The 12181-nt window shown below is 38.8% G+C and overlaps 1 protein-coding gene across 2 annotated transcripts in view; it reads right to left on the reverse strand.

Annotated features, from left to right (window-relative positions):
* SLC24A2 (solute carrier family 24 member 2) overlaps positions 1-12181 on the reverse strand; it is a 147549-nt gene that overhangs the window by 47435 nt on the left and 87933 nt on the right. The window contains exons 3-4 of one of the 2 annotated variants that reach the window (XM_042804799.1): positions 12068-12085; positions 10852-10960 (exon numbers count right to left, since the gene is read on the reverse strand). In XM_042804799.1, coding sequence (XP_042660733.1) covers positions 10852-10960; positions 12068-12085 — 127 coding nt within the window. The remainder of the gene's footprint in view (positions 1-10851; positions 10961-12067; positions 12086-12181) is intronic. The other variant, XM_042804800.1, reaches the window with a different exon arrangement.

Below are 12181 nucleotides of genomic sequence, written 5' to 3' on the forward strand. Positions count from 1 at the left end.
CCCATTGACAGAGGGAGAGTCAATGGGCACAAATTAAAAATGAGATAAATCTATCTGGACACAAGAAAACACCTTTTACTGTGATGATGGTCAAACACTGGAATGGGTTTACCAGAAAGACTGTAGAGTCTCCATTTGTGGGCATATTCAAAACATGAATTCAAAACATGAGAACACAGTCCTAGGCAACTTGTTCTAGCAGATCCTGCTTGAGCAGGGGGCTGGATTAGCTGAATTCTCTAATTCAAAAGGACCCTTCCAACCTACATTAAAAAAAAAAAAAATTCTGTGAAAGCAAGCTGCATAAAGAGGATATGAATATCTGCCTTTGGAAGACATGGCACTCGATTTTGAAGGTAAGCCTAATTGCCCTTCTTATTGGTTTCCTATCTTCATATCAGACTGAGATATCATGGGATCGAGATAAAGGGAAGACACTAGATTATAACTAACAGCAATTAATTTCTATGTGAGCTGGCAGGGAGCCTCCATCTTCTCTGGCAGAAGTTCCTTGCAAACATTTCATTCTTCAGCAGAGGAGAAAGACAAAATGGTCTGAGTACACTGCTCAGAGGCCTGTTTTTCCCTGATGGGCCAGAAAAGGACACAAGAACTGTTGAAAGCTAGGTAAGAAAAAATAAACAAGAAGAAGTATGCTGAGCTCCTTTGCAAGCCCACAGGTATGCCTAAAGGACACTCAAGAAAGTTGAAGGATCTAGAGCACAGATAGTTAACAACATACATAATTATTTTTATTAATTTTGTCTAGGTTTGCATATTTCATCACATTAGATAAAATGCTGCTGTGCTTATAAGCCACTGAAGAATTATTTCTTTCATCTCTGGCATGGTGCAATGAAGTGTACTGAAGTCCTGCAGCATCCACACACTGGAAGTGAGGAAAGTGGAAGTGCCCAGGTTACTTTAGCAATGCAAGAGTTAAGCACTACCCATGAGTTGGTGTGAGCTGAGCTTCCTGACCTTACTTTCCTGAGGAAATAACAAATAAACAGCTTATGTCAAAAATGGTCTCCAATGGGAGTGAGCACAGACATGATGTTGCAGCTTACCTAGGCCAAAGGAAGAAAAAGAGCACAAGGGTTTTGCAAAATGAGACCAAAGCTGGGAGCCTGCTGAGTGACCAGGCAGGCAAAGATTACCCAAACTTTGTCAGCTGTCTTTGTGGTAAGATGACATTTTTCATGACATCTCAGAAAGCAGACAAGTAGCAGCAGTAAATTAAGTAAAATAGTTTGACATGAACAGAAAAGATGGGAAATTCTTAAGATCAGTATCTAGGAACACAACAGGATCTAGTGAGTAATCATAAATAATTCACTACTATGTCAAAAACTTTGAGGATCACATAATTTTTTATTATCCTATGAAGCACGAATGCAGGTTTCTGTTTTTCCTTTGTCAGAGCAAACAGTGACATTACCATATTTTTCTGCATTTGGTGAAGGAATTGATTGAATTATCAGGTCAGCTTTACATAACAATAGGTTACTTCTCTCACCAATAACATGCACCATATTTATGTTTATAAAAAAGTAAAGAATATAAGATAAACAGCTTCTCTGCAGAAGTACATCCTGTAGTTTTCCACTTGGAAATAGGACTAGAGATGGGAATACGAGAGAATTGCCAAAGATATCCACTTCTGACTGGGGCCTGAGCCATGACAGAGATTTATATCACACTCATTTTCATGCAGAGGATTCCATTTGCATATGAGTTATATCCTTGTCACAGGGGAGCAAGGGAGATGTTTTGTTGGCCTGTGGCACCTTGTCAACAGACAGAAAAGTGGTGACATGATAAGGAAAATGTCTCATTCTTCCTGTACCCTTCTAAAGCTGTGCTAGAAAAGAAAGGTAGACTCATGTTGCACTGGCGCTCTGAATCCTCACTTCACCAACCTATCTTTCCTTGTCAACTGAGTACCTGTAGGAGCCTTCAGAAAGGAATACCTCTCTCCACAATCCTGAAGGAATCACTCTTTAAAATAACCTACAACTTGTTGGGAGAAGGTAGGCTTACTCTTCATGGCAGACACTATCATAGAAACAACTTTCCATGCTTTTCTTTCCCTTGCGCCCACTGCAAAACAACAGCCCTACAACAGCCCTCTTCTATTAAAAAATATAAGGAGATCTTTGTAAATCCTACACTTTCATAACCCAGGAATGTCTGTTTCAAAAGTAGAACAAAAGTATCTGAGTTACAGGATTCAGAAGAAAAAAAGCCACAAATGATCAATGGTTACCATGATTTACGTTTGAATTGCTTGGATTTTGGATTGGGGCCTGACCACCAAAGCAGGTCTGCTTGTTAGCGGTCGCAATCGCGAATAGAACTTATCTACACACAGCAGATAAGCAGGCACTTCTTTATTCCAGCGCTGGGGAACACGGGGGATAACTCCGCCAAAGACGTGTTCGTCAATCGGTACAAAGCACAACATTTTTATACACTTTTTCAGCAGAGTCATAGTTACATAAGATCAATAATTCCATAACGTTTAAGCTGACCTTTATAATGATTGGCTTTTAGTTACCTCTCCCTACCTATATTCCTATTCTGCAGAAATCATTGGTCATCCTCACTAATTGATTTAAATAGAATGGGGGGAGGGCAATGATTAGCATATTCATGTTATTTCTTGGAAATTATTATCATATGCAAATGTCTCCGACGCATGCGTGGTTATACTGGATGGGGGTCTCTGGTGGTCGTTGATAGTCTTCATCACTGTGTCCGTTGATTGAACTCCATCCTTGCGCATGCTCATTCCACCTTTGGTTAATGTTCACCTCTCGCTTGCCCAATCTTTCCAACCAAACCAGTTTTCCTCAGGTACCTATTGTTTCAAGTCAAGATCCATAACCAGTACCCATTATGTTAATTCAGAGCCCATGACGATTCTTATAATGTTCAAAGCACACAGCATACTAGTTGCTTAATCCTAAGGGCCTTAGTGTACTTTATATTCTCATAGCTACTGTAGCTTCATGTTAAATCAAAATCATACTTTTAAACTAAAATCAAAATAATACTCTAGGATTCAAACTATTTCATTAAGGTAACTGCAACATGCTGATGCCATCTTTATTCATGTGGGTAATGCTGTTATGAACAGTCCAGCTCACTAGTTGGTGAATAAAGGATTGCCAGGCCAGCACTTAAGCAGAAGCAAATATGTCACAGGATTTCCTGGGGATTGATGACTGGATGGGAGTTGATGATAGTCTGATGCACAGGCAGTCATTAATCTTAATCCTCAGGAAATGGTCTGTACCAAGGTCATTATTTCTGTAATACAATAAAAGCTAACAAAAAACTAATGTCATACAGATATTTATATTTTTAATAAATGATGAGGTTTCAACTGTAATGTAAAGTTCATATCTCATTAGTGAATACTGTGATAAATAATAGAAGAATTTTGCTTTCACTAAAAGTAATTAAACAATTACTTCTTAGGCTAAAGCTATTATTAGTACAATGATCCAAATTTTAAGAAAAGTAAAAGACTTTACTACTGGGAAAAGAAAAGGGGGGAATTGATCTGAGGAAACACCAACCCAACAGCCCCCCCCCCTTGGGATGCTCACCAGATGGTCCATATCAAAGTGTGGTAACTCCTTTGCAATGGAATGAGAAAGAACAGGATGGGCCATCTCTGGTATCTCTTGTTCTTGAGATAAGAGAGGAACTGAAACCACTGAGCCGTAAAGACAAAGGAGCTGCAAATTGGCCCAGACTTGAAGGACAAGGTGTATGTGACCACAAGACTGAAGAAAGAAGAAGATAAGATTGTAGAAGAAGCCAGGAGGCGTGCTGAAGGTGTTGAAACTGGCAGCTGTGTGGATAAAAGGGGGTTTGAAACTTAAACAATTTGGTGAGCCTGGACGGAGCTGCGACTCCTCGGCCACCCCAGCGCTGCATTTGCTCTCTTACCTTAATAAAGATTCATTAATCCATATTTGGATGTGATTCGCCTTAATCTACCTATAACAAATATCATACATATTCACCTGTTACAGTGGCTGAACTGTAACCGTCTTAGAAGCTTTGTGATGAGACCAAGATTTTGAGAGGAGAAGCCTTCTTTGTCTTAGATTGTTAAATCCACAGCATGGCTGCACACCTGCCTGAATGCAAAGTGCCAAACATCCAGCAACTACCACTAATCTCAGATGTTACTGATCTGTCAGAGGTGGGATGAACACCTTGCAAGTCCAGTGATCCAGAAAGTTTACAAGCTGGCCATCACCAGACAGTTACAAGCCATGGCAAAACCACATTTGGATGGAAAGGGAAAAGGAAGGACAGGTTCACAAGTGTATAATTGTGTATCAGGATCATTCTGTTTATCTACATTTTGTGGAAAGCAAAAACTTAAGTTTATTTCTCTCATTTAATATTTTCCTACTTAAAATCAAATGTATTTTTAAGAGGCTCTCAATTAAAGTAGAGGTTGTTTCTGAATTCACAGATGAATTATTCAGGAGTAAATATGATGAGCTGGTTTTCTATAAATACATTGCATATTAATGTAACAGTAACACTGTGTAGGTCAAGATGACCTTTAATGGTCACACAGCCTGTTTATACATTCTATACTGCTTAGGCTATCAAGAGGACTTAGATGTGACTTCTTTTCCGTCAGTATTGCAAGTCCACACAAGTCCAAATGACAGAGCAGTGTGCCTTTTCATGCCCTCATTGTCCTTGTGACGTGCGGAAAACAGACTCCACAATCTGATAGATTGTAAAGTAGGTATGTTTATTCAGCACTGGGCACACAGGGGATCACTCCTCCGAATGTGTGTGCTACCATGTGGCACCGTTGCCTTAGATTTATAGAGCAAATGATTACATATTCATAATATTTCGCAATACGCCTATACATATGCATCACCTATCCCCGCTTCGTATTAAAATTAGCATTTCCATGATCTCCTCCCAGTTGAGTCTGCGCAGTGAGTTCCTTTGGTCCTGGGCAGGGGTCGTGAAGGACTGGGCGGTGGTCGTGGGAGGAAGTATCTCCTCTTCCTCAGTGCTGAACTTTTCACCCCGAATTCCTGCGCAGTCTCTGTCACCCCCTGGACCCGCAGAGCAGGTTTGTGCCGGTTGTGGGGTAATCTTCACTTACTCAGGGGTGGAGGAGGCTTTTTACTTAAACAGGAGATAGTGGTCGATCAACACAAACATCTTCACTTACTCAGGGGTGGAGGAGGCTTTTTACTTAAACAGGAGATAGTGGTCGAGCAACACAAACACCTGTACAAGCTAGGCAAACTCTTATCTCCACTATTTCCCTCCTCATCCCCTTCTTGCTATTCCCACATTAACCCTTACATCCCCTGTTCCTATCTAGGCCCTGTATCACTTGCAATTATTCAAGAGAATGTAACAGGGAACTTTATTATTGATTTAAAGAGAAAGAAAAGCTGGATCTTCCAGCAGCAGTGCAACAACTAGAAATTTTACTGATAATGGCAACATTTGATCTGGAAACTGCAGTCAAGCACAGAGCTCCTAGACTTTGCAAGTGCTTTTCCACAGATTGAAACCTAGTTCACTTGGCTGTGCCAGCTGCACAGGGCTGCTGACATCAGCTTGGGAAGTGCTTTGTCTGAGGGACCCAGCAGTCCAGAAGGAGAGCAAGAGCTGAGGAAGCCATCCTATGGGAAGAGACTGAAAGAAGGTGGGTGCAGATGAGTGAGATACAGTATGAGGAAAGGCAAAGGAAGTAAACAGCAACAACATGGGGAAAGAAGAAATGAGAGGGGGAGGAGAACAGAAGTATGCCCAAGTGCATGGGGTACCACAGTACCTGTGTATGTGTCAGCTGTGATTTACACCTTTCACACTTTTTTTGTTTGAGAATAGCACTTTGTAATGTTCTCATATACTGCTCTTTTGTTGCAAATCCAGCAAATATGGCTAATGATGCAATGTTATTGACCTATTGATCTAAGTCATCATCTGGCAGAAATACTGAGGGGATCTAAGCTGACTAAAATGGGACAGAAAAATGCCCCAAAATATCTTTCTGCTATTCCTTTGAGTCTGATCTATGCTTACATTAAATGACTTGGAAGAAATCCTTTGACCTCTCAGGTCATGCACTAGGTCTATCATCTTTCACTCACTACATGAGTGCAATGGAGCTGATTTCCTTTGCTTACACAAAACCCAGAACTAAAAGGAATCACTTGTTTATTTCTTCATTATGTCTCTCTCTTTTTTTTTTTTTTTTTTTTTTTTTTCTTGTAATGGAAAAGGGCTTGTGAAGTGAAGAAAGCCCTGTGGGCCAGAGAAGGCACCAGGTTGTTGCAGTTACCTTAATGAAACAGTTGGAATCCTAGAATATTATTTTGATTTTAGTTTAAAAGTATGATTTTGATTTAACATGAAGCTACAGTAGCTATGAGAATATAAAGTACACTAAGGCCCTTAGGATTAAGCAACTAGTATGCTGTGTGCTTTGAACATTATAAGAATCGTCATGGGCTCTGAATTAACATAATGGGTACTGGTTATGGATCTTGACTTGAAACAATAGGTACCTGAGGAAAACTGGTTTGGTTGGAAAGATTGGGCAAGCGAGAGGTGAACATTAACCAAAGGTGGAATGAGCATGCGCAAGGATGGAGTTCAATCAGCGGACACAGTGATGAAGACTATCAATGACCACCAGAGTCCCCCATCCAGTATAACCACGCATGCGTCGGAGACATTTGCATATGATAATAATTTCCAAGAAATAACATGAATATGCTAATCATTGCCCTCCCCCCATTCTATTTAAATCAATTAGTGAGGATGACCAATGATTTCTGCAGAATAGGAATATAGGTAGGGAGAGGTAACTAAAAGCCAATCATTATAAAGGTCAGCTTAAACGTTATGGAATTATTGATCTTATGTAACTATGACTCTGCTGAAAAAGTGTATAAAAATGTTGTGCTTTGTACCGATTGACGAACACGTCTTTGGCGGAGTTATCCCCCGTGTTCCCCAGCGCTGGAATAAAGAAGTGCCTGCTTATCTGCTGTGTGTAGATAAGTTCTATTCGCGATTGCGACCGCTAACAAGGTTATCCTTTTACATTTCTACATCCTCCCAAATGATGGATTTATAGAGCAAAGGACTGCATTTCTCAGAAACTTCTGAAAAATACTACCCATTCTTTTAAGTCTTAACAATGAAATGCTATCAGCTTAAAAAATTGCTTAGCTAGCATGATAAAGGTCTGTTAAATGAACATGATGCATCAGTTGATTGTTGGATGTTTATTATACACAGGAAGACTAAAACACAAGAACATGGTGAGTTTCATAGGTAAAATTCATACAGAGCCAAATAGATAACCAATATTGCATACAGCAGGTACCCATATCCATTATCACACATATTTTTGAACTGAATGTAAGATTCAAGTACAATACCATCTAAATTTGTTAACTAGTATTACCTACGTTGGCAAGACAGAGTATTTACATCAAATTAAAATGCCTTTTCTTTTAGGGAGTTTTGAAGAATTATCTGAATACAGATTAATGGATGTGGACAAATAAAAGCTCAGAATCTCAGGAAACAATATGAGTGTTCAGTGGAGATATCCAATACTCCCTGTGTCTGCCTTCCAAACTGCCTACAATGCAAAGACCTTGAAAGCCAAGTCTGCCTATAATTCAGGTGGTGCTTCAGAAAAGGTTAACGATCACAATGTGTGACAGAAAAGTGGGTGGATTTTTTTTACATTTCTCCTACACATCTGGGTGTATTTGCAAAAAACTAAAACCAGAGCTCCACATGCAAAAGTATTTACTGAATTGTACTATACTGGCACTTTCATGCTCTCATTAATTAAAACCTTAATTTTGTGAAATCAGTGGAAATTTAAAATATTAGCTCCTTTTAAGTTACACCAACTTAGACGTCTGCACAAACATAGGCTATTTTCCAGTGTTTTCTTGGCCATTTCTTCATGAAAGTTGTGCATTAAAATACAATATCTAGTGTGACTACAGGTTGATTTTCCCCCTCCTTTGTGAATTTTAACTCAATGTGTAAGTTTTAATAAAATATTCAGGTGGTTACTGCCTTGCGCTTATTTAAAGACCACAAGAACTTTATAATCCATTTTTTGAAGAATATTAATTCCAGGACAAATAGAAGAGTTTAGAGATGAAAAACCCCAAACAAACAGTAAAGTATTATGAGCAAAGAAACCCTGGTGAAAATTTTAGGAGAGTAATTTGAATAAGATTTATCCATTGCAACCATCTCTATCAATCCATTTTGATCTCAAGTGTTTTACTGACATAATGAAGAACAGCATTGAGTTACCTGATAATTTAATTGTAATACCTGATTTTCAAAAGCCTTGGGCTTCTCTATTTCCCAAGATAGATTTCAGATTTCAAACCCCTTTTTTTCTATGCTATCATGAATGGGAATCCTCTGGATCACACTACATGGTGCAAGTTTGCTACAGGGGAAAAGTAGTGAGAAAAGGTATGAACACTGAACAGTCTATGTCTAGGAAACAAGTGAAATAAGATTGAGCAATGGGAAAATACCTGAGAGCTGATCTTATTTCTGAAACTTAAGTCCAAATTGAACTCCAGTCAACATAGCTACCTTACTTGTGTTCTTCAATATGTCATAACGGTTCTGTCCCTGCTAATGAACTCTTCTCAACCTGCTTCTGTTCTCTATTATTTTTAAACTTATTTGATGAAGTCTATTTATTGCTTCAGATGATTGTTATTTTTGTTTGTGTTAGCATAGTTTGAGACACCACAGATGGATGCATCCACAGTGTAGGAGCTTTGCTTTAAGGGAAAAGAGGAGTGCAAAGGATTGTAGTGAAAAATTATAATTTTTCATTTTAAAGTGAGAAATTGAGATTGGAAGTCTTTTATTCTTCCAGCAGAGTGAAAAGTTTGGCTACCAGGAGGGTAAAGATGAGACTTACTGGGTGCAGCAACTACAAATCCTGCTCACCTGCTGAGGAAGCCAAACATATAATTGCAATTAATTTCTTATGTCCTTTTCGGCATTGAATGGGAATAGATGAGGTACAGCCTGTTGATGACTACACTCTAAAAGACAACAGATTTGGCAGTGAATAGTGCAGCATTAACCAAATAGAGAGGCGATGTGATTCACGATCAGAGCAGAAACAATGGTATGGAGATTACAAGGGCTAAAGTTTCCCTTGTGTTGACAAAATGAGTGTCAGTTTCAGCTTTTGAAGAGGAAAATGTAAAAGTAGATTTGTCTTGTCCAAGAAATACAGAGCAATGTGAAAAGCTGTATGCAACATTGCAGTGAGAAACATAAAGAAACTGAAATGCAAGTAAGTGCTACATACACTTTTTAATCACTGAAATTTGGAAGGTCTTAATGTCAGTAATTGTCTTGGTTTGGGCTGAAATAGAGTTAATATTCCTTTTCAGGGACTAGATGAGTGCTGTGTTTTGGATTTAGCTTTGGGTTTGGTATGAGAAGAATGCTGACAGCACACTGATGTTTTCAGCTGCTACCAAGACTTCAAGGACTCTCCGACTCTCCATGTCCTGCCCGTGCGCAAGGGCACAGGGAGCATGGAGGGAGCATGGCCACAGCACCTGACCCTAACTGGCCAGTGAAATATTCCATATCATGGAACGTCATGCTCACTGTATAAAGGAGGGGTGGTTGGGAAGGAGCTCTCTCTCTCGCTTCCGGGATTGCGATTGCGGGATCTTGGTATCTCGGGGTCGCTGGCCGGGAACGGGCTGGATATTGGTTAGCGGGTGGTGAGCAATTACGCTGTACATTGCCTGTTTATATATTTCTTTTTGTTTTTCCCCTATCATCGTCATTGTTCTCATTTTATTGCCATTATTAAACTGTTCTTATCTCAGCCTGTGAGTCTCCCTTCACCCCTCTAATCCCCTCCCCCATTCCAAGGTGGGGAGGGGGAAGGGAGGGTGACCAGCTGCGGTGGTTGGTTGCCGGCCAGGCCCAAACCACGACAGTAATATATTAGGTATCTTTAGTCCCTCACAATTTCTTCACACATGCTACTTCTCAAGACATTTATTACTACAGTAAGAAAAGTCCTACAGATACACATTCACCAAATAAACACCTGGCCTTGAATTTTTTCAGAAGTCTACCAGAAGCTGAGATTCAAATCACCTCATATTTGCAAAGCAATTATGTTTTTCCTGCCAACTTCTCACACCAAAGCAATCATGGTTTTTCTGTTAACTTCTCAAAGAAAAAAAAAATAAATTACATGACACTTGGATAAAGCAAGCAAACTGTTAACATGCATGTAACACAGAGGGATGCTTGTTGTGTTTTTCCTAATGTCAGCATTAAACCGCATGAAGTCAAACCAGTAGAGCATTATTCTTTTCTAAATTCCATATGACAAATTACCCACCATTTTGACTTTTTTTTTTTTTTTTTCTGATGTAGTAAACTCAAATTAAAAAACAAAAGAACCAAAACTACAAAAATACAAGAGGATAGTTTTTGTAACTTTTAAATTGCTACTGAAGCCAGAGGTGAAGTGAAACAGTAGTTATAATATGCATCAATCAAGTGATCAGTTTTAGTTAGCACCTCAATGAACACATTTCCTAAATTGTAAGTCTTGGTGGGAGTATGCATACCATGCCATAAGAGTGCAAAACTCTCTCAGAAAATTCAGACACATTCAGAAAAAACTGATGAAATCCATATAAATGCAAAAACCAGTTTCATGGGGAGAAGGGAAAAGGGAAGTATTTGTTTGATTTTGCAGCAGAAAACCAAAAAAAATAACAGGAATACCTTCAGCAAGTGGGTCAAGTGTGTGAATCATAAGCTGGAAGATGCTGTTCCTCATTAGACTGTTGTGGAGAGATGCAGAGCTTCCTCCCCGCTGGAGCTGTGGCTTGGTCTAAGTGGAAAAATAACGGAAAGAATTCAGGGGGTTTTTGTTGTTTCAGTGGAAACAGGTCTGAAACACTACAAATTAATCTCACACCTTACTACAGTGAAACATTTTCAACCATCACCTACAGCAGATTATATTAAACTATACACTTTATTAAACATTGTCATGTATATAGACAATTTCTTTGGAGGAGATGGATCATCAGATTAGTCATTAGTTTCCCAGAACTCAGGAATAAAACACAGAAAAAAGAATCCTTTGTGAAAACTCTTAAAATGTTAAGAAAATAAAAACCTCATATGTGCTTCAGAAAGAATTCATCATTTCTTTCTTTTTAGAACCTTGGGGTCGAATCCCTGAAGTAAATTCTAATTGTTATTGCCCTGGTACATTGCAAATATGCATATTATCAAGATCATAGAGAAAATGAACAGAGAGTACTCTTCTTCAATGGCAAAATCCTAAAGCTCAGTCAGAGTGAAACATATGCCTCTCTTTGGTTCAATCCACTAAGTACTGATTGCAAAAGCAGAGTGCAAGTGTGGTAAGGCAGTGCAGACATCTGCAGCAATGGAGCTAATATACAAGCATCTTTGACATGCTTTTAAAGAAATTTAAAATATTTTAAAGAAATTTAAAGAAATATATTTTAAAGAAATTTAAAATATATTCTGAGGTTCTTTTCCCCATGCCATTGTCTAGTACAATAATTGATGAATTTAATATATCCCATAGAGTAAGACTGCTTTGTGGATAGCTGTCTGCTCATTTCAACAAACAGGATAATCAGAGACAACAGACTGCTAAATAATAAGACCCTGAAATCCAATTACAGGAAAAAAACAACCCTGAGGAAATAGTATTTTGCATTAATACACGGTACATGGATTAATCTTTGCTGTCATACAAATACTAAATGAGAAATGATAGAAACTGAACAAGAAAATTAATTCACCACTTTATCATTGGAAATAAATTATTTAAATTCTACTAGCAACATAGAAGGGGGAAAAAATCCCAGTAATTGAGAAAAATGCCAAATCAAAGTAAGGCTTGTCTCACCATTCTCCTGAGAAACAAATGTCCAGACACATACTAATTGCTGCCTACCGTCAGAGTTTGGTTATCCTTGTCGCCCAAATTAGGTGACAGCATGAGTGGGGAAAAAAAACAAAAAGAAGTGTCAGATGGAGCATGCATAGAATGGAAAGGCAGTGAAACACC

Source organism: Tyto alba, unplaced genomic scaffold (assembly GCF_018691265.1).
Source record: "Tyto alba isolate M040663 unplaced genomic scaffold, T.alba_DEE_v4.0 Super-Scaffold_42, whole genome shotgun sequence".
NCBI classification, from domain to species: Eukaryota; Metazoa; Chordata; class Aves; order Strigiformes; family Tytonidae; genus Tyto; species Tyto alba.